The sequence below is a fragment of the Chiloscyllium plagiosum genome, unplaced genomic scaffold (assembly GCF_037043375.1).
Source record: "Chiloscyllium plagiosum isolate Xiang-an unplaced genomic scaffold, Cpla_swu_hap1 HiC_scaffold_3, whole genome shotgun sequence".
Classification (NCBI taxonomy): Eukaryota; Metazoa; Chordata; class Chondrichthyes; order Orectolobiformes; family Hemiscylliidae; genus Chiloscyllium; species Chiloscyllium plagiosum.
In genome coordinates this window covers 89,407,782-89,431,595 of record NW_028270141.1, presented here as the reverse complement: position 1 = coordinate 89,431,595, position 23,814 = coordinate 89,407,782, and the positions used below count along the sequence as shown (strand labels likewise).

Here is a 23,814-nt window from a genome sequence, read left to right as displayed (position 1 = left end):
TAAGGTCATCTTAATCAGATCAACATACCTTGTCTCAGCTCTGAACCTGTGCAATCATATGAAAGAGCCACGAATTGAAAGGTTTAAATTTTTCTTTCTCGTCAGCTTAACAATGAGTTCAGCAAGCGTGGTTTTAGTTTTATTTCAGACTTCACCAAAAGTCATCTTCTATTGGCTAGTAAAAGATGATTTAATTTCAATGAATAATAAACATGACAAATGATACCCAATTTTTCTAGTTAAATATGATAGTGATTGCTACATCATACCTATGCTGTTCTATTGTTATGACCGCAGCTGATGGAAATACTGGACAAGCTGGATCCCAGAATGAACTATGGCTTGATAAATCAATGTATAATTTTTGCAACTCATTAACATGATGGTTAATCACTGAAACATTCTTATGAGGTTAGAGATGTTCTTTAATAGCAGACTATTAATTTATTATAAAGACAAGAGAGAAAATAAAGCAATATATCTAGAACAGTTAGAAAGGTATGAACACACAGGGAAACAGATTTTAACCTGTTTCTCAATTTCCCCTTTATGAAAGATATAATTCAATAGAGATAACACTCCTGTCTTAACTGTAAGGTTTACGTAATTGACTCCTCCCAGGTTATTTTCCTTGAACTATGGAGATAAGTTTGCCATTCCTTGTGGAGGCTTCTGGCATGAATCTTTCACTGTTCTGATAGCCTAAAGTTTTCCAGTTTTAGCAACTTGAAAATTTCCATCTAAACTCTCCTCTTTTGAAAGTTCTTCAAACAACCATACTTTGGCTAGTGAGACTGATTTCCCTGAACCAAAAGCTTGATTCTTCTGATCAAAGAAACAATTCTTCCATCTGAACTGACCTCCAGATTCTTCTGAGCCAAGACCTGAACCCTGTGTTCTGAAGTCACAACTAAACCACTGACTTTCTGGGCTGTTATGAACTCAGCAATATAAACTTTCCATCTGTTAACACTCCAGATGTTCTGCCAGAAACATGCTTTCTTGGAACTGATGCCTAGAAGTCACTGGTCCAAAATACTTTCTGACCTGCTTTTAAAAAATGCCTTTTGAGAACCAAAGCATGTTGACCTGCCTTGTACCCTTTTCATTATGCTTTACTGTTTAAGAAATGCCGACTACAGTATAGATAAATAATTTTGTTAGATACCAATTTTTGGTGCTAAGTCTGCTATGATATGCCAAGTAAATTGTATGCATTAGAAATGCTCTATAAATTGACTATTACAAATACTGTTCACATATTGATTCTTATCTGAATTGAAAAAAAGCTACTACATGCTTGTTATTATTTGAACAATATTATGTAGATACTAACAGTGCTATTTAGTATAGACCTATATTGACTCTGCCAAAGGGTGTATATTGACTGTGCTAGTTTATGTTAACTGTTATGTAAGTTGAGCATGCTGTCGAACTCTGATATTATGTTTGCATGTGACTGATAATACACTGCTTATTAATAACTGCTGACTTTAACACTTGTTTACATTGCATAATGACGATACATGCTGAAAATGCTGTTATATGTTGTACTAACATTGTTGTTATATATTGAATGTATATGGTGTGATATGCATCTTTAGCAATGATTAAATTTTCAATGTCTTGTATTATATGTACTAATTAGTGCTGATAGTAACTTGCTGCATTGTACACTGCAGATACAATTTTATTATCCTGGTGGTATGATAATATATATTGTTATTACTGTTAAAGGCTGGTCGTATTATGTGACAGATTTTAAGTGTTATTGCAACATGATTGTTTTGGAGGACACGTGTTGACCATTTTTCTGTGGTCAGCAGTGCATTATTCACTTGATGAATTTGTTTTGGTTAGACCAAAATCACTAATATTTCAATGTGATCCTCATGATCAGAAATAATAACTGTTAATAAAAGAATAATTACTATAGTAATTGAAAGTAGTTAACCGAAACTAAATACCCGTCAGGTATGAGGAAGTGATTTCAAGGCTGTGGTCTTGTTAGAATTTTAAAGCAGTTTCTCTCAGTCACTGACTCAATGTGATTATTGTCTTAGTTCTCATTAACTTGTATTTAATTCACATATGCAGTTAAACATTATGGGAATGGTTTTGGAGCAGTTTTAAGATAAAGCAATTATTGTATGTCTCAGTACTTCTTCCCTCTGAGTGCCTTACATTTTCCTTTTTATACCTTTCAATGACATTATCATTTTATGCAAATTCCTTGCCTGGTTTCCTTTTTTTTATGCTAATTGTTAAGTGGAAGGACTACTTGTGAATATTAAATCAGTTACCAACAATGTCATTGTTGCACAATGACAACAAGAAAGGGAATGGTTAAACATTGTTTAATTAAGGTTTCCAAATGAATGTAATTGATTCCTGCCTAACTAAGCTATAATTTCCCCGAGCACGAGTTTTTTTTCCTATGGGCACCCTTCATCTCACACCAACATAAGTAGATTAACTCAGTAATTTTCTAATCTTGCCTCAAGCTCAACCTTCACCTGTAGTGTTAAGGTCAGCCCATTTGGGATCAAAACTTTCCAGAAAGCCCTGAAGATTTCATTGATGTCGTCTTTTCTAGTATTGCAATACACTTACACAGGGGCATATTATTAGCTTTCTGATCAGTTTAGATTCTCTTAATTAGATAACATTGTTGTAATTGCGGTGCTTATGATAAGTGCAGTACTTCATTACACTCTGGCACTTATTCTTCTCCTTGCAATCAACCTAAACGAAGAACTGGGAATTTAAGATTCAGTATCGATGGCTAGCAGTTAAAGGTAGTAAGTAATCATTTCATCTGTGATTGAAGCTTTGGGGCCTCTAGCTAGATTTCTACAATAGTTAGCTGGCACCAGTTGGACTGACTTGTTTAGTTACTGTAGGGATTATTTGGAAACTGCAGTTTGACCTAGTTTCAGTGGAGAAAATCAGGAAGAGATCAAATAATTACACTTCTGCCCACAATTGCAAGTGCATTAGTAAATGCATGCATCTGCGAATATATCTTCATTGTCATTATTTTAAGTATGAATTTTGTTCAGAATGCATATGAACAAGTAGCTATTATCTTGTTATATAATGTGAAATAACTGTGAAATAAGATTTGCTGACAGCCACGACAAGAGCTTTCTTTGTGCCGGCTGTAAACAGTAAGGCAAGACAACATAATATGAGCAGAATATTCCTGGCTGAATGTGCAAAGTGCAAACAAAAGGGAAGGTAAAGCATTGCAAAGTACAGGTGCTGTGTGCATCCAGGGTTCAGAGTGAATGAATGCTATGACAGCAAGCTAAGAGCCTCGACATCCAGCATGGTCCACTCTATAAGCTGGTTGCATGTTCTTGAAAACCACAATGTCCATGCTGCAGCACTACAATGATAGCTTCTGCCAAAGCCTGAGGTATAGCATTAAAGTGCATTAATGACCTGTATGTGGATGGAGTTGTGCCATGAGGGTTTTTAGATACTGGACGTGGGGTGCTTGTAGCTGGTGCCCTTGGAGTATGCAGTTGGTGGAGAAAGTGAGGTCTGCAGATGCTGGAGATCAGAGCTGAAAATGTGTTGCTGGAAAAGCGCAGCAGGTCAGGCAGCATCCAGGGAACAAGAGAATCGACGTTTTGGGCATAAGCCTGAAGAAGGGCTTATGCCCGAAACGTCGATTCTCCTGTTCCCTGGATGCTGCCTGACCTGCTGCGCTTTTCCAGCAACACATTTTCAGTATGCAGTTGGTGCCCAATGTCCAAAATGGAAGGTGTTCAGAATAAGCAGTGAGCTGAATTATCTAGGCGCCCAATTTGGTTTCCTTTTCATGTTCTCTGGATGTTGTTTGGCAAATTTTATAAAATAGAAAAATGAATATTAATGAGGGCAGCTGGGTCATCAACAATCACCTAGCACCATGCCATTTGTGAAAGGCATAAATGATGGCCTTTCTGGTCTCGTCTGATTCAACCCCAAACCTCAGCATTGCTCATGTCACTCAGCATTAGCACAGTGTATTAGCAGAGAAAAAGTCTCCATGTATAATAAGTCACCATCCCACAACTGCGGTATTTCAGAATCCTTCTCTGCTTGACACTAGAATTTCTTAAATCAAAATCCATGCAAACTTTGGTTTCTTTCACTATGGTATAGTTCAGTCTAATAAAGTTATTTTCTGTTTCATCCATACAATTTTAAAAAACACAATTAAAAGGATATTGAATCACAGTGGAAAAAGTAATTTCTTGCGTTATATATTGCTGGATATTATATCCATTTATTTTTGCTGTGACTATTTATCAGTTGACTTGATCATTTGAGTGTTTGCAATTTGATGCACTGAAGTCTTGATGACCTTTTCACCTTTTTATGTTAAAGATAGAAAGCATAATCCTAGCTGTAGATCTTGTGTAAACTGCATGCTGTTCAATATCAATTGAATAAATCTTCAATTCCAATATTTAGTCTTTAGTTTGTACTTTCTGGCAGCAGACTTCAAAGTGTTCTGACTATGGAATGAGAACAATAACAAAAGCAAGTTGACAGTAATTAATAAAAAATAAATGTGAGTAATCTAATAAGAGGAGTATTGTTCCATCCTTTATCTGTGAATGCTATAACATTTATGATTTAAATAGGTCAATTTGACACCTCATAATTCTCTAATAATGTCAATTTTCTGCCTCTGTACACTCCTGGTAAATACATATATTTGGCCAGCCTCATTTTAAGCATGGAATTTCCGACTGCATTAACAGCAGAACTCTGAGCTGCATTCTTAAGATTGCAAGTTAACTTCAGTGTTTTCAGCAATAGTCGAACTGATTAGTTGAAATACATGATTATTGAAGAGAAGATTCAAGCAGATGGTTGAAGATGCTTCAGATTTGTCAGTAGTTCCTGTGGATAAACAACAAATTCTTGTTCTCTTAATTAACCATTTCAATAATCTCTCAGTTTTCAGCATTTGTTCAGGATGCACATATATTCTGGAAAATAAAACTATAAAAGGCTGTGACATGTTCATGAACAGAATAATAGATTCTTCAACTCAAATGCTCGACAGTGCAAAAGCTGCTGTTCTTTCCAAGAAAAATTTCTATTGTTTGCACTGAGTTATGTTAATTTATTTTGGGCTTTTGTTCATCTGGAGGTTTGTCGTCCTCTCAAACTTTTGTGAAATATTATCCTGCTGCAATTTCAGCCATCCTGATGTGAAATGATTTCCATTCTGTTTGTAGCTACAGCTGCTTCCACTGAACAGAACCCAGTCATTATCATCGCTGTGGTTGCCGTAGCAGGGACCATCATTCTGGTCTTCATGGTGTTTGGTTTCATTATTGGACGAAGGTATGGAACTAAGGAACATGCAGACGTGGGGCACACGATCGAGGGGTACGTGATCGTGGTGTGTACAATTAAAGTGCATGCAGTTGTGGGAGAGGGATGATTGCAGTATGTATGATTGCTGGGAAGGAAACAGTCCACTCAGTCAGCCCTAAGCTTATACAGATCATGTTGCAAGAATAGAAAATCAAGTCAACTAATTAGAGTAATGAAGAATGAGAGTTAATATGGATGTTCAGTCTTCAGTTGGTTATGGATGTAAGAATTAAATGAGCAACTAATCAAACGTTTATTCATTCCATGGCTTTTTGTTGTACATGATATGTGTAATGTCTTCAGATGTGAAATCCCTTCATTTCATTTCGTTGGCATGGCTCTGCTTCAACGTTCACCTCAAGCGTGTTGTGCCAAGGTTTCATTCCTTCCAGTGATTCCTCCTCTCATACCTAAACAGTTACCACAAATGTACCTCAGGACTCTATCCTTGACTCCCTCCACTTCATTATTTGTGCCATTGATATGCTATTCCTTGGTGACATAATCTGCAGGCATAGGGTCAAAGTCCACAAGTAATCTGATAAAGTACAGCCTACTTCAGAAGTACTTCATTGTAAAGCACAGTGGGACGTCCTGAGGTCATGAGAGGCGCTATATAAATGCAAGTTTGTCTCTTTTTTTAAACCTCTTTGCTTCCAGCATCGACACAATCGGCTAAAAATAACACCTGGAGGAGTTGAAGGTTCTTCAGCTTAAATTTGATGCAGAAGCCACTCTCCTCAGCTCCCACCAACACCCTACTTGCCACTGTCCTCCACTCCATCATCCTGAAACCTTGTGTCTTGGCAGTCTTTTCCTTTCCTGAAAGTACCTCCTAAAAACCTTTCTGTTCCTCCATGCTTTTGGCCCTCACCCCTAAACTACTGTTTCCCTTTTTCTCCTGCTTGATGTTCATCTTTCTTCCACCGTGTGAAGCATTCTGAGATGTTTTCCTTACGTGAGGAGAGCGATAGAAATGTAAGTTGTTGCTGTATTTTTTTTCTTGTTTCTGTTTATGATAATTGTCTAAGTGCTGTATCGAATGCTGTGAGAGAAAGACTGTTAAGAATGCAGAAAATGGTCAGAAGGCATAAAGCCACAGGAGAGGAGTAATGTGTGTCAAAAATACTGCCTTAGAAAAGCATTGTCTCCCCTGTCTATTATTTGTAACTCATATGCATGCAGGGTAGAGATTGCACTTTATTTGTGTGGAAGTCATGAACATATGAACATACAAATCAGGAGCAGGAGGCCATTCAGTGCTTTGAGCATCAAGTTTTTGATAACATCATAAGGATTCTAACATTTCCAATCTTTGCATTATCAATACTATAAAGATGACCAGAGTGAAGATTTAGACATTAATGCATTAACTATTCTCATTTGTCAGATACATACAGAAATATTGTATAGAATTATTGCCAGGTTCATAACAGGGCTGCAGATTAAAATAAGATTAGTATATTGGTAAATTTAGATTATTTTCTGTGACTTTGTAACTTAATCCCTTCATTCTTTATTTTACATTTTCACTGTAGTGCATATTGTTATTATCACAGAATTATATATGGTGAGGCAGCACAAATTTACTTCTGTAAATCAGAAAGTTTAAATCTTGTCATCCTATATGAGCATATGTGTTACCAGTCCATATGATAAATTCAGGCTACACAACAGCATACAAGGCAAGTGGAACATTTCCTTACCTGGTAATTACTTGGATTATGGTACAAATATGCAGAATGGTACAACTCAAATTGGTGCTGCATAATAATCTGCAAATACAAAGCATACAACCCAATAATGTGCAAACTATCAGATTGCACAATAATGTAGATACAGCCACAAAGATGAAATGAAACTTAAATGAGAGTGTTAAATAGATGTAAGCAAAGCAACCCCACATTTAAAAGGACATTTGGACAAGTACATGGAGAGGAAATCTTAAGAGGGATGTGGGCCAAATGCAGGCAAATGGGACTAGTTCAGATTTGGAAACCTGGTCAGCATGGACAATTTGGGTTGAAGGGTCTGTTTCTGTGCTATATGATTCTATTTTACAACATTGACTGTCACAGAGAGACAAGTTGTACAAATATACAATAGATTGCTGATCTGTGACCAAACATTTTGCATCGCTGCTAAATTTGAATTTCACCTCAGAATATTCATCATATGCAGTAATATGTAGTACAGGAGCAACACATCCAAAGAATGCAGCACAGGCACAGAATGATCAGACTGATCCATGAGATATGCATAAACATGAAAAAAATTTAATTTCATTTGTGCATTTATAAAAAATATTAAGCCCTGGAATGACCAAACTGTACACTGAGAATCCTAAACTGAATAGCAACTTTGATATGTCAGTCCTATTGCAAGTGCTGGCATGTATATTTAGCAGCTTATGTTGACATATATCAAAGATGTATTTACTTAAATGAATTATCTAATTTTCTTATTCAGGCACTGTGGCTACAGCAAAGCTGAACAGGAAGGAGATGAAGAGCTGTATTTCCACTGTAAGTAAACTAATTAACCTTCCAGCTCTCAGAAGCACTTGAGCTATTTTGTTGCCTTAATGTTCATCATTCTCTGCAGCTCTGAAAAAGTTATTTTCCATCATTGGTTTAACACAGTTCAAAGTTTGCACTCGTCAAACATGACTGTAGCATACTGTAGAAATTGGGCTCCCAATGAGTCATGTACTATGCTTCTCACTTTGTTTATATTGATTATCCTGCATCATTCCACCAAAGCCTACGGAACTGTTAAATTGAAATTGCTGCTTTTAATTTAACTTTACACAACATGAGGGTATGCCACTATAAAATAATAAAATAATGATCCTTTTAATTTTGGTATCAGTTTTTGAGTCCATACTGTGTAACCAGTTGACTTCAATGTGGGCAGAACAGCTGTCAGGGGTTAAAAGTTGTATAGTTAGACAAATCTATACAAACAGAAAATGCTCAAAGTGAACAGGACATCGAATTGTACTTAAAGACATAAACAACAAATGAACATTCCAGGTACAGATTCTCTATTGGAAATGATGAAATGTCTACACTGCCCCTTTAATCTGCCTATTCTCTTTTTAGTTGCTGACAGATCTGCCATCTATTTGCAGTATTTCTGTGTTTATCACAGATTTACAGCATTTATAATTGTTGGTTTCATTTATGTTGTAGAATATAGAATACAGAACATTACAGCGCAGTACAGGCCCTTCAGCCCTTGATGTTGCATCAACCTGTGAAACCAATCTGAACCCCATCTAACCTATACTATTCCATTCACGCCCATATGCCTATCCAATGGCCATTTAAATGCCTGTAAAGTTGGTTGCAGGCAGTGCATTTCACACCCCTGCTACTCTCTGAGTAAAGAAACTACCTCTTGACATTTGTCCTATATCTATCACCCCTCAATGTAAAGCTATGTCCCTCATGCTAGCCATCTCCATCCTCAAAAAAAGCTCTCCCTGTCCACCCGATCTAACCTTCTGGTTGTCTTATATGTCTCAATTAAGTCACCTTTCAACCTTCTTCTCTCTAACAAAAATAGCCTCACGTCCCTCAATCTTTCCTCGTAAGACCTTACCTCCATAGCAGGCAATATACTAGTTAATCTCCTCTGAAGCCTTTCCAAAGCTTCCATATCCTTCCTATAATGCCATGACCAGAACTGTATGGAGTACTCCAAGTGTGGCCGCACCAGACTTTTGTACAGCTGCAGCATGGCCTCATGGTTCCAAAACTCGATCCCTCTATCAATAAAAGCTAATATACCATATGCATTCTCAAAAGCCCTGTCAACCTGGGTGGCAACTTTGAGGGATCTACTTATATGGACATCGAGATCTCTCTGCTCATCTACATTACCCAAGAATCTTACCATTCACCAAGTACTCTGCATTCCTGTTACTCCTTCCAAAGTGAATTACTTCACACTTTTCTGTATTAAACTCCATTTTCCATCTTTGAGCCTAGCTCTGCAGTTTATCTATGTCCCTATGGAACCTAAAATATCCTTTGGCATTATCCACATTTGTACCGACCTTAATGTCGTCTGCAAATTTATTAACCCAGGTCTCATCCAGGTCATTTATAAAAATGACAAACAGCAATGGACCCAAAACAGATCCCTCCAGTACACCACTAGTAACTGAACTCCAGGATGATCATTTCCCATAACCACCACCGTCTGTCTTCTTTCAGCTAGCCAATTCTGATCCAAACCACAAAATTGTCCACAATCCCATGCGTCCATATTTTGTACAGTAACCTACAATGGGGAACCTTATCAAATGGGGCGAAAGTGCAGACTGCCCATTCCTGATGAAGGGCTCCTGCCCGAAACTTCGATTTTCCTGCTCCTCGGATGCTGCCTGATCTGCTGTGCTTTTCCAGCACCACTGTAATAAGTCCAACCTTATCAAATGCCTTACTGAAATCCATATACACCACATCTACTGCTTTACCCTCATCCTCCTATTTGTCATCTTCACAAAGAATGCAATAAAGTTTGTGAGGCATGACCTACCCTTCACAAAACCATGTTGACTATCCCTAATCAACTTATTCCTATCGAGATGATTATAAACCTTACGTCTTATAACCTTTTCCAACACTTTACCCACATCTGAAGTAAGGCTCACTGGTCTATAATTACGAGGGTTATCTCTACTCCCCTTCTTGAACAAGGGGACAACATTTGCTATCCTTCAGTCTTCTGGTACTATTCCTGTAGACAATGATGACATGAAGATCAAAGCCAGAGACTCAACAATCTCCTCCCTGGCTTCCCAGAGAATCCTAGGATAAATCCCATCCAGCCCAGGTGATTTATCTATTTTCACACTTTCCAGAATTTCTACTACCTCCTCCTTGTGAACTTCAATCCCATCTAGTCTAGTAGCCTGTTTCTCAGTATTCTCCTCAACAACATTTTCTTTTTCCATGGTGAATACTGACGAATAATATTCTTTTCGCACTTTCCCTATCTCTTCTGACTCCATGCACAACTTCCCATTACTGTCCTTGATTGGCCCTAATCTTACTCTAGGAGAAAGTGTGGACTGCAGGCGCTGGAGATTAGGGTCGAGAGTATGATGCTGGAAAAGCTTAGCAGGTCAGGCAACATCCTAGGAACAGGAGAATCAATGTTTTGGGCCAAATCCCTTCATCATCATCATCATCAGGAATCTAATGAAGTGCTTTTGCCCAAAATGTCGATTTTCCTGCTCCTCAGATGCTGCCTGACCTGCTGTGCTTTTCCAGCACCACACTGTCGACCCTAATCTTACTCCAGTCATTCTTTTATCCCTTATATACCTATATACCAGTATTATCTTTGAGGAAAATTCAACTTATGGCTGCAGATTTTCTGCTGCTGTTAACCTTTTGAATATCAAACTGTGTTCTGTTGCACCAAAATATTCTAAAATAGTATTAGATACTGGAATAACTTACAAAGATTTTCACCATGCAAAGTGCCTGCCTGATACAACTGTTACGCTACTTAAATATGTAACTCAAAGACCAGAGTTGAATTAAGGGACCCCAAAATATTCCACACTTGGCCTCTTCATGGTACAACTCATTATTTCAGCTATGAACAGGTCAAATCAACACTTTTAAAAGGATCTTTAAAAGCTGAGCAATAATGCACTGTGAAGTTCAGGTTTTGACTAATAGTGTATCTTCATATTGCACAAAATATTCTCATTCATTACCATTTGTTTTAAGAGTCCTCTATCGCCTGCCCCGCCAGGTTCCATCTTCCCACTAATCTATCAGGGCTAGCTGATTTTCTAATGTTCCAGGCCAACCAACTGCAGTGGAATGTCCATTTGGTGCCAGCAACTTCTAATTGAGGCTCAAAGCCAATATTGGCTCAGACCTTAGACCATCAGAGTTCAGTAATCAAAATCATCACTATGCCAGTTTTATGCCCATTATAAGTGCAGTTCAGATTTCTCAGCTTTGCATTTTCATTCTTAAAAGAAAGTTTTCTTTATAAATTGGAATTATTTCATGGGTTCTCCTTTATTGTCCACCATAACTTCAGCAGATGGTCAGTCGAATCTCCAGACCAATAGCATAATTGACCATTTACAGTATACCATTTCTCCTGGCGTTGTGCTATTCACCCACTGAAAGCACTGTGGATGATCAGGAGACCCATTGCAGAGTTTCCAGCCTCATCTTTGTAAATTGCATTGAACTAATTATCAATTTCACTGACATTAACCAGCCTTTATACATATTAGTTTTAAAATGGTTTATGCTTACCAATGCCAAAACATACACATTTGAACTGCAGATAACTGAACAGGTCAATGATCAAGAGTTCTGAAGAAAGATTATAATTGACATGAAATGTTAACTCTGTTTTCCTTTCCACAGATGATCCAGGACTTGCTGAGTTTCTCCAGCACTTTGTGTTTATTTTAATGAGTTGATTGACTTAATGCAGCCATCAAGCAGCCAAAATCCTTTAATTCTGAGAAAAGGTGACTCTTGCACCTTTACAGTCAAGATAGAATCCAACCTATACTGATGGGATGGCCTTTAGTTTACAAGAATAGCTGTTGTTAGAAATAAACGTCCACTTTGGTATAGTGAAGCTTTTGCTTGTTCATGATTAGAGTTAAGACAGATCTTGGGAGGAGAATAGAAGGAACTTGGGAAGCTCCTTGTAATTTAAAATATGAACATCCCAAAGCACTTCATACAAATGACAGCGGGACTAAACATTAGCAAGAGGGAAGACAGGTGGCAGAATGGACAAGCAAAGATAAGAAAAGAGATTTATAGCAGAAATATGAGAGAGTAAAATCAGGTGGATAAATGCTTTGTTACTTCAGGGAAAGGTATATACTGAAGACTAGAATCAGACAAAGCACACTGGATAAGACATTGGGCTGTAACAGGTATCAGTGTTCTAAGCCATTAATTAATTTCAGGGTTTTGGCAACAGGAAGTTGGTGGAAGTTGACAAAAATAGGAGTCGGTTAGTAGTACTTAGCACAGGACAGGTTGCAAAAGCACACATGAGACCATTGGCTTTAGAAATGCAGGAATAGAAGACAAAAACTATAACATTATGGGAAATTGTTATATATCTGTATTCAATTCTGAACACTGCACTTTAAAAGGACTGTCTAATGCAAAATAGATTTAGCAGAATGGTACCAGGGATGAAATACGTCAGTTGTTCATACAGAATAAACAACCTGGAGTTGCCCTCTTCAAAATTAAGAAAGTTACAGGAAATTCAACAAAATTGTTCCAAATTGAGATTTGACCAAGTAAATGGAATACCGTGATGACCACTAGCAGGAGGTTCAATGTCCAGAAGACGTAAATTTAAAACAATCGGCAAGATAGTCAGAGGGGAGATGAGGAAAGAAAACTCAGCAAATTATGATCTGCAAATTACTGCTGAAGGAGTGATTGAAGCACAGTCAGTGACTTTCACTAACTTCCAAAAGAAAATTGGATACATGCTGAAAATGGTTACATTTCATAACTACCAGCAAAACAAATGGATGTGGGAGTGTTGCGATAGCCCTTTAAGAGAGTAGGCCCAGGCAGAATGAACCAAATAGCCTCTTGCATTATTGAATAAATGTATGGGCTGGATTATTTTTGACCACCTTTTTTGGTGAAGTCAGAGCTTTGCCTGACTTCCCTTCTATTTCTGCCACACATCACACCATAGCCTGCGTTACTCAGACCCCTACAAAATTCTTTCCTAATTACTGATTATTTTAAAAAGCTTAACATCAGTTGAAATAACTGACACAGCAATTTAAATCTATAGTTCCAGTATCTCCAACTTATACCAATATGTTTAATGATAATTTGCAAACTTACTTCTAATTATTTCCATACAGTCATTTTAATTATACCATTCATTTTTGTTCTAATAATAGAGCTGTTTAATAATTTTACATTCAGATATTCCAATATCAAGATAATTTTACATCATTGGCCTAGATATGAATGATCATAGACATTAATCAACAGCATCTCAGACATGCATTTATAAGTATACATTCTTGTGTAAAGTCAGTGTACCTGGTCATCATAGCACACAGGCCTGCAGGTACATACGTGTAATTCTGCTGGCATGTAAGTCTATATGTGGTGTCAGTCACGGCTGGAATCTGATCAATACTTGTTCATTTAGAGTGCAGCAGTCACAAGCATTTAACCTCACACAACTCACAATGAACCTCTCTACTTGTATTCTGATGGATATGGTTCAGCTTCCACAATCCATCAACAATCAGTTTGGAAACTTTGGCTGCATTGCAGTTGCTACTTACGTGCATTTACTGCAGTATAATGATATTTCCACAGCTAACTCCATAATGCTAACCATCTTAAATTAATCATCGTTAAGCAAAAGAGGCTGTCATATGTAAGTCTGGACAACTTTGAGAAACTTAGGTGGTGGGGTTGGATGTGGAAATAATCTCTCCAAAACCTAGGTAAATAAAATTTATGAGCACATTGTTAGTCAGATGGCATTTATGAGAGATCGCCCTTCTAGCCAATGATATTCAATGTTACATAAGGAATGCTCAACAAATTGATAACTGATAGCCTGATGCTAACATTGTGAAACTAATAATGTAGACACAAAAATTAATATTCTGAGGGCACAAATTCAAATTTTACCACTGTAGATAGTGGAATTTTAATTCAAGTAATGATTTTTTAAAATTCTGATTTGTAACGTAGTCTCAGTAATGATGACTGAAAAGCTAATGTCAATTGTTTTAAAAATCCATTTAGTCTACTAATGCTCTTCATGGAAGAAGATTCATCATCCTTAGCTGGTCTGGCCTAAATGTGAATCCAAACTACAGCAATGTACTTTACTCACTGGTCTCTAAAATGGCCACTCATGTCTCATGGATAATTAGGGATGGATCAAAAAATTCTGACCTTGCTAGTAAGTCTCCTCAAAAAAAAACAAAGACTTAAGACCAAACTTGTTATTTAAACTGTCAGAGAACTTGTGATAAGATATTTATAAATTATTCTGGGACAAATTGCATCGACAAAATAAATATTAAGTAGGAGAATCAATTGGTATCAGTCAGCTATAATTCTGAAAATTGGTAATATAGTAAAATCCCCCACTAAAACATTTGTATATGTGTACAATAAAAGATTTGTATGTGTGTCATAAATGTCATATTGATGAGTCTCAATGCAACAGAAAGAGTTTTGAGTTAATCCCATTGCAATAATGTAACATTAACAAATCCATCTGCTGCCGAGTTTCTGGCATTGAAGCGTTTTACACAAGTTGCAATAATTCTCATCCCAGCCTTTCATTTATCTATTTTGTAATTCCTAGAAACATTCCAAAATATCAGACATTTTTTTTCTCTGAAAGGTAATGAATTTGAATTTAATTGACAAGTATGTTCTGGATATATTTATAAATTCCTACATGCTCCTTTATGTGCTTCTGTATAATGAAGCAGTAGCTGTCCCTTTTTAGGCATATCTTTATGATCCTCTTAATTACTTGACTAAGCTGTCAGCAGATTATTCCACTGTGTGTACAGTACCAGAGACAATGGGTAGTGGTGAGAAGTCACAGCCAAGCTTGACCCTGCCCTTACATGACTGCTATATGATTCACATATCAAGCAGAAATGCATTTGTCAATAATATACTGGTTGACTTACCATAGTCACATGCTCTCTACTTTGCTGTAACTTGCTTTCACTTTAGTTTGTGATATGCAATAAATACATTCCTTAAAAAAGGACAGAAGTGGAGACTAAATGAACTTTCAGATTTAAAAGAGAGCCAACTACGGTAAACAATTAAATCTACAATCTGCAACTTTCTGATGCAGATTAAGTCAGAATGTTTGTAAATTTCTCATTCCCTTCGTCTAATGCAATGTAAGTGAAGTCACGGTAGAAATTGAACCCAATTTATTGGCATCACTCTGCATTACCAATTAGCTGTCCAGTCAACTGAGCTAACCAACCCCTGAGGAATTGAAAGAAGATCTGATAGAGAATCAGGAATCTTCCTATTTTCAGTGGCAAAAACCTTGAGAGAGCTGTAGAATTAAATTTTTAAAAAGCAAATAAGAATTGCAACATGTTATAAGTGCTGTGGAAAGAGTGCTAAAAGCTGCATTGCACCCTGGATCTCACTGAAGAGCAGAGAATCTAGATAAGAGAGATTTCGAAGGCACACTTTGAACCCATATTAATGTTAAATATGAATGCTGTGTGTTAAACTTCAGAGCTCGGGGCGGGGTGGGGGGGGGGGGGGATGGTGAGGGAGACTATTTATCAATTGGAAATTTGGACAATGATGATGATCTCATCAGAGATGGGATTGTTTTAGGCAGAAAAGAAAGCACATCGACTGAGAGAGGAGAAACTTAATCTGAGGAACGTCATGAACTTGTGCAGACGATCTGAGGCTGTCAATCACCACTTAGAGTGAAATAATGGGAGAAAAGACAAGGTTTTGCATTATACTGACAGACAGGCTGAATGCAAATAATTTAATGGAAGAAAAGAAGAAATATTTGCAGAGGTGCCAGTAAACAGATCATGGTCAGAGGACATGACATGATTTTTTTTGGCCGAAATCAACAGTAGATTGTCTATAGTGAGGAAAATAATGTTCTAATTGCAAAAAAACTGAATCACAAGTGTTTAATTGGAATGAACCAAGGCAAGCCAGTAAGGATTGCTGTGTGAGTGACTTTAGATATTAAGGGTGTGATACTGTAGAGATAATGTCATTAGTCCTTGGGACATAGGTTTGTATCCCATCATGGCAGATGGTAGCATTGAAGTTCCATAAGAGTAAACTTGAATAAAGAGCTGGCCTAATGATGACTAAGTAACCATTACACTTTTTGTTTTAAATACCCATCTGGTTCACTAATGTCCTTTAGAGAAGGAAACTGCCTTCCTCGTCTGGTCTAGAGTACATGCAACACTAGACCATGACAATGTGACTAGCTTTTATTGCCTTCCTGGCAATGAATGCTATCCTAGCCGGTGATGTCTACATCCCATGAGCAAATAAAAAGAATTAATTTCAACAAATCAGCAAAGAACGTTCAACAGAGTTGAAACAACAAATCAGTTTGTTAGAAAGGTGACTGCAGTAGGAGAGCATGAAGACAATGTGAAATGTCTGATTGACATATGTGTTCCATATAGCATCATGAATTTTGCAGACAGGAGCGATGTGACTCCTTATGGTGACGCAAGAATGAGTCACCAGTAATATTCAGCCAGATGATGAAACACGACTCATCTCAAGTGAACAAATGAAGCTGACAGCCCAGTGCAATAGGAAGAGTGACAATCAAGATTTCAGATAGCAGACATCAATCAAAATCCACTCATCTGAGCTGAAATAAATCTAAAGCTTGTACAAATAACCTTACACGAGATTTGCAGTTTCACAGTCAATAAAGCCATTTGCCACTGAACAGATCCGAGAAGAATACAAAGATTTTTCACAGATCCTGGATACCTTCCTGGCAATATCATCTCAAAGTAGATGACAGTAAGAGACAAACTCAGCATCCCCCAAGGAGTTCCAGTTACCCCAAGTCCGGCATGAAAGGCAAGATAAAAAACTGGAAGAGATGGGTATAACCAAAAAAAACACTTCCTGCAGATTAGATTAGCAATACGGCAGCAGTAAAATAACCAGAATGAACGAGAAGATCTCAATGAAGCTTTGAAGAGATACGCTCTCCCATGCCAATCATTGAAGAAGTTTTGCTATAACTTCCCAAGAGAGAGGTCTTTACTTCCCTGGATCAAAGAATTAGTTGCTGGCATGTAAAGCTGGATGAAAGCAAGATTTTCTAATTACATCCTGGATGCCGTTCAGGAGGTATGGATAGTTGTGCATGCTGTTTGGAATTTTCACTGCTCCAGAAATCTCATTTCTCAGATCGCATGAGATTGTGATCTTTCTGGAGTGGAAGTATTGTGGACAATTTGCCACTCTGGGGATGTAGAATCATGGCTGATAAAGCTATTGCAGAACACTGCTAAAGAGAGCTCATTTGATGAACCTGAAGTTGAACAAGAATGTTTTGCAATTGAAAATACATGAAGTTAAGTACATGGGGTCATGGATTCACAGCAAACTGTCTTCACCTGGATTCTGGTAAGTTAAAAGTTAGAGATGCAGAGACCATCAGATGTGAAAGCAGTTCGAGGATTTATTGGATTTGAAAACTTTTTGGTAAAGTTTTTGCTTAACATTTCAGCCAAGTTTGAATCTCTACACAAACTCACTGTCAAGTATATGCATTCGCATTGAGGCATAGAACAGGGAGCAGTTTCACTAAAATGAAACTCATGATGACAACTCCAATGCGGAGTGCTATCACAATAATGATGAAGCCATTTTGCTGTGTTCTGCCAGCAGAACAGGACTTGGAGCAAACTTACATAGCAAGAACAACTAATTACAATTGCAATCAGTTTGTTAATACAAACTCTTCAACATATTGAAAAAGAATGCCTGGACATTGTTTCTGCTGCAAGCATTTTAATCAGTACCTGTTTGGGAAAGGCAAAGTTACAGTTGGTTTCACAATAAACCAACAAAAGCATCTTCCTCAAACTACTTCTATGTAATCCAAAGTATTTTCAAAGAAAATATGAATTAATTTGCAGAGATATGTTCTGGATATGTTATACAGTTATGGGAAACAGTTATGTACAGAGAGAAAGTGAGGGCTGCAGATGCTGGAGGTCAGAGCTGAAAATGTGTTGCTGGAAAAGCGCAGCAGGTCAGGCAGCATCCAAGGAACAGGAGAATCGACGTTTCGGGCATAAGCCCTTCCTGAAGAAGTTCCACAAATTTAATATTGGCACTGTGGGAGCTCCATCAGAAAGCCACATGGAAACCAGTTGAAAGGGAGTATGGGGTATTGGGTTAGGGAGGAAATGGAAAGCTTAGCGAGGGCATCACAGGGTAAGTTTTGCAAAGTGTGTGTAACGTAATGGGTGTTATCAGCTCAGAGATTTTTAACAAGCTCAGTTGAACCTTTATTATGATTTACTTGATGAGCAGATCACCCATTCTCTATATTATAGAGATGTAGGTGAATGGGACGATAGTGGGCTAATTACTTAGCATATATTAAATACCCACCTGCCAAAAACATACTCAGTAGGGGTATGTAATATCCAGCTCATTGAATCTGAGAGACAAACATCTTGCTCAAAATATTAAGGGGACACCAGTTGCTATAAGAGAGGTCATACAGCAATGAAGTGATAACCCAAGATGGCATCTTATAGAAAAAGAAATAGAGTAATCACCCCTAAAGGATGGAGAGCCATGATATTCAACCATATCCTCGCAAGCTATCAAAGAATTTAATCTAATCTGAGGAAGGCAAGAAAAGTGCTCGACTGGGCAAAAGGGACCAATAAGATTAAGGGTTACCAATAAGATTAAGCCAATGTAGCGCTTGTAGCATCCCAAACTAAGCAGGATAAAGAACTGCTTATGATGCATAACATCCCAGATGAATTAAGAATGAATCTTGGAGTGAATATCTTTACTCTGGAAGAAACCAATGATCTTATCTCAACTACTGACTACTGGAAGTATGACCTGATGACATTAATGATTCCAAGTGAGATTGGAGTATGCCTGAAAGCTCTCTTCAGTTATTACTGATTATGGACCATATTCATTATGGTCAGCGGAAATTGCCCTCAATTCATGACTGAAATATTTGGTGCTTCATGATTGATTGGGAAATTCAACACAATGCATTATTTCCACACGATTCCCCAGTCCAGTGGAAAGGCTGAGACAGCAGTGAAGCTCGCCAAAGGGATAATAAGGAAATCAAACAAATCCAGCATAATAGTATAAAAACAACCGTTGATGACTGAAGGCTGTCTTCCTTTACATGACTGAGCACTGCTGGCAACTGTGACAAGTATCATAACTGCATGTCTGTGCTAAACATCAAGGCAACACGTAAGTGATGTGAGCCTTGTAGCTCAGTCTGGGGGAAGGGTGTAATGCACAAACAGGAAAGGCAAAGACGGGGTACTATGAGCATCCAGGTAGGCAGCAAATGAATGAGCACTGAGAGAGCAAGAGAACTGTCTCAAGATTGTGCCTGGTCCAGTCTGTGAGTTGGGTACTTGTCTCTTTATACAAAGTATCCTGGCAACAGCATTTCAATGCTAGTTGCAGATCCCCACCCAAAATGCAGCTTTAAAGTTCAGAAGGATCCTGTGCCTGAATCAGAAATGTGCCATTATGGTTGTGAGAGGCTTGAAGTTGATAGAAGCAGTGATCCTTGTTAATAGGGAATTCACCGCTATCGAGCAAGAATCTTGTGTCAACACTGAAAAATGTGTTTTGAAAATACAAGATGTTCCTCACATTGAGAAAGGCCTCACCCATCTTCTCATGCTGTTCTCCCACATTTCTCACTATAATCCACATCATTCAGGCCCCTGTAAGGTTTTGCCCTATGTGTTTAATGCCATTGCAGAGACTGATGAAAGTGGGACTGACTGTAATTACCACAGCTTTATCAATGAATGATATTGCTTTTTGACGAGGGATATTGTGCAACCTGTAACTTCAAATGGTCAGACATGAGCATTTCATTTTTTACGTTTGATTTTTATGAATGTAGGTTGTTTAAAGAAATTGATTTATTCAAAGTATTCAAGTTAGCTTGCCATAGTCATCTGGACTCTATCTCTCTGTAATTTGCTTTTACTTTAGTTTGTGATACTCTACAACATATTATTTTAAATAGCACCCTTACTGTTATAGGAAGACAATGAGGACTGAAGATTCTAGAATCAGAGTCTAAGAGTGTGGTGCTGGAAAAGCATAGCCAGTCAGACAGCATCTGAGAAGCGGGAGAAGTGATGTTTCGTGCATAAGCTCAAAGAGCTTATGCTCAAAATGTCAATTCTCCCGCTTCTCAGATGCTGTCTGACCCACTGTGCTTCTCCAGCACCACACTCTTACACCCTTACTGATGCAATAAATCAGAATAACAGAACGGAAGATGAACATAAGATGTCCCTCGTAACTAAGCAGTAGTTGCTCATGTTTAAATTTACTGAGAAATTGATGAATTTTATTCATTTTCCACCATGAATAAATGTTGACTTTTTCTACACAATAAGCCAGGTTTCTGAATCTGGTGTTTTTGTATAAACGGTGCTAATCTTAAGGCACTCAATTCCTTTGTGCTCTTAAGGACTGGAAAAGTATATTAACACTAGCAGCCAGTACTTCTTGTATTCATTCATAGTGTGTGCATAATACTGGCTAGGCCAAGACTTGTTATCCATCCTTAATTGTCCTTGTAAGGGATGGTGATCTGCCTTCTGAAATCAAAGCTGTCCAGGCATTATTGGTTAGGAAGGGAGTTTAAGAATTTTGACCCAGTGACACTGAAGGAACTGTGATATATTTCTATGTGAGCTTAGAGGGGAGTTTGCAGGTGTTCATATGTATCTGCTGCCCTTGTTCTTCTCATTGGTAAAGACGATGCATTGGAAGATGCTGTTCACCTTGTTAAGTTGTTGGAGCACACCTTGCAGATGGTACACATTACTGCCACTATAATTTAGTGGTGAAGGGAGTGAATGTTGAAGATGTTAAATGAGGTGCCAATCAAGTGAGCTACTTTGAGCTGGAGGATGTCAAATTTCTTGAGTGTTGGAGCTGCACCCATCCAGGAAAGTGAAAAGTATTTCGTCACACTTCTGACTTGTTCCTTGTGAATGGTAGATAGGCTTTGAGGAGTCAGGTGTTGAGTTACTGGCTGTAGAATTCCCATCTTACAACTATTCTTGTGGCCATATGTATTTATGTTGCTAGTCCAGTTCAGATACCATTCAAGGTAACCCTCAGGATGTTGATGTGAGGTATTCAGAGATGGTAGTGCCATGAAATATCACTGGATTATTGTTGGATTCTCTCTTCTTGAACTTGGCTTTGCTTGGTACTTGTGTTCATTTATTCTCTTTAGAACAGTAACACAAGTGTTCAAATTGTGTTTTATGCCATTCTGGAGGAAGAAAGATGAACATAACAGCCAAAAAATCCTTTCGCCTTGAATGTGGTTATGAATGAAATATTAATTCACATATTACACAAAAAATGTTGGCAAGGAAACTGAGAGAAGCAGTTTTAATTAGGCAAAAAATTAGAATGCAGGAAATTTGAAATGCAGTTTTCATCTTGAGATCCTTATCTAACCTAAAAGGAATCTGCCTGTCGACCAAGAAGTAAAAGTCATATGTAAATGCAAACTAATTACTGTTACACATACTAAGTTGTGTGGTGAAGGTGGAATGGTCATGTGACTTAACCTAATAATCCTCAGGGTAATGTTCTGGAGACATGGGGTCAAATCTCACCTTGGCAGCTGTTGGAATTATAATTCAATTTATTACTTGGAATTGAAAGCTGGTCTGGGTGCACATGACTATTATCAGTAATTGATGCAAAAATCTATCTGGTTTACTGATATTCTTTCGAGAAGAAGTTGCCATCCTTACCTAGTCTGTCCTGTACGATACTCCAGACTTACTATAACATGGTTAACATTCAATTGCCTTTTGAAATGAGCTGAGTAAGCTCCTCAGTTCAAATGCAGTTAGGGATGGGCAACAAATGTTAGCCTTGCCAGCAATACCTACTTCCCATGAAACAATAATAAAAAACTAAACGGAAGTTTGCAAGATTATTGTAATGTCAAGGTGTCTTGTTGAACTTGGCATTGCCTGGCACTGTAGCACAAGTCGACAGTCCTGATTTAACTTCACCATTTCCCCCAGTCTAACAAGAATTTTGATTTTGTCTTCAATTATTTGTGAACCATTTGAAACAGCAAAATTGTGGCTGTTTAAAAAGACTTGAAATTAAAACCCATTAATAACTTGAAATTAATACCCATTTCAAATTCATTTGCAGGGAGGTAATGTCCTATTATTGTTAGACTATTAATCCAGAGACCCTGGTGATGATTTGGGGATCCAGGATCAAATCCTGCCATGGCTGATAATGAAACTTGAATTCAATCAAAATCTGGAATTAAGATCTAATGGTGACCATGATGCCATTGTTCATTGTCAGGAAAAACTCATCTGGTTCACTAATGTCCTTTAGAGAAGGAAACTGCCTTCACTACCTATTCTGGTCTGCATGTAACTGCCAACCCACAACAATGTGCTTGCCTTCTGGACAATTAAATGCTGGCCCAACCAGCAACACCAACATCCCAGTGAATAATTTAAAACAAAATTACAAAAGCTCATTTTGGAAGAAGACATTTTGACAGAATTCTTTCTGTCTGGAAGCACCTCCAACTGACACAAATCCTCAAGTTATTGATAATGCATCAATCAGTAAATCTGTCCTTAGAGCATGGTTTATAGGATCTCTTTGCAATCATTCTTTACCGCAGAATGGACTGCTTCAGCGCTGATTGAGAAAGATATATGTAGTGATGTTTCCATGCATGCGGGAGAACAAAGTAATTCATCACAATCAATCTTCCCTCACTTTACTACAGTTAAATTACCAGGTTCAAGAACGTACATCGATCCAGAAACCTACGAGGACCCTAACCGGGCTGTCCATCAATTTGCCAAGGAATTAGACACTTCCTGCATTAAGATTGAAAGAGTGATTGGAGCAGGTGAGACTGTTACTAGCGGGTGATTGAACTGTTCCTCTTTAGTAATATTGAAAGTCATGCATCATCGATGACAGCAGTGTGTCCTAGAGTATAGAATCTGGTAAAATATTTTCCAATCCATTGTGACTCAACAGATATCAACAGACGTAATAAGGGTCTGGTCTTGTGTGTACCTCTATAAGAAGTCCAGTGTGATATTTTTTTAAAAATCATTTTTGGAAGTTGGAAATGATTAAGAAACCTAACAAGTCATGCTTTTTTGTTAGATCTTAGCCATACCTACTTATGCTGTTTTGTTGTAACTGAAAACCATTTCTCATGTGCACCTCCATGCTCTTACTAAGTACTGTATTCCCCAGCTCTTAAGGAGAGGTGATGGGTTAGTGGTATCATCATCGGACTATTAATCCAGAGACTCACATAATATTCTGGGGACTAAGATTTGAATCCCATCTGGACAGATGGTGAAATTTGAATTCAGTAAAAATATGGAAATAAGAGTAATGAAATCAGTTTCAATTTTCAGAAGAAATTCATCGAGTTGACTACTTTCTATTTTGTAGAGAAATCTGCCTTCCTTGCCTAATCTGGCCTACATGTGACTCCAGACCCATAGTATGGGAAGACTGTCAGCTCAATGGAGATAGCCTCCCTTTGGCAGGCTTGTAGCCCTAGAAGTTCTGTACC

General features: G+C 37.8%; 1 protein-coding gene across 6 annotated transcripts in view; it reads left to right on the top strand.

The window, feature by feature from the left end:
• The window catches only part of epha7 (eph receptor A7), a 306,360-nt gene that overhangs the window by 256,101 nt on the left and 26,445 nt on the right, over positions 1–23,814 (top strand). For 3 of the 6 annotated variants that reach the window (XM_087981480.1, XM_043685225.2, XM_087981485.1), the window contains 4 exons: positions 5,244–5,397; positions 6,322–6,363; positions 7,855–7,910; positions 23,002–23,127. In XM_087981480.1, the coding sequence (XP_087837606.1) occupies positions 5,244–5,397; positions 6,322–6,363; positions 7,855–7,910; positions 23,002–23,127 (378 nt within the window). The remainder of the gene's footprint in view (positions 1–5,243; positions 5,398–6,321; positions 6,364–7,854; positions 7,911–23,001; positions 23,128–23,814) is intronic. The other 3 variants (XM_043685236.2, XM_043685242.2, XM_043685231.2) reach the window with 3 other exon arrangements.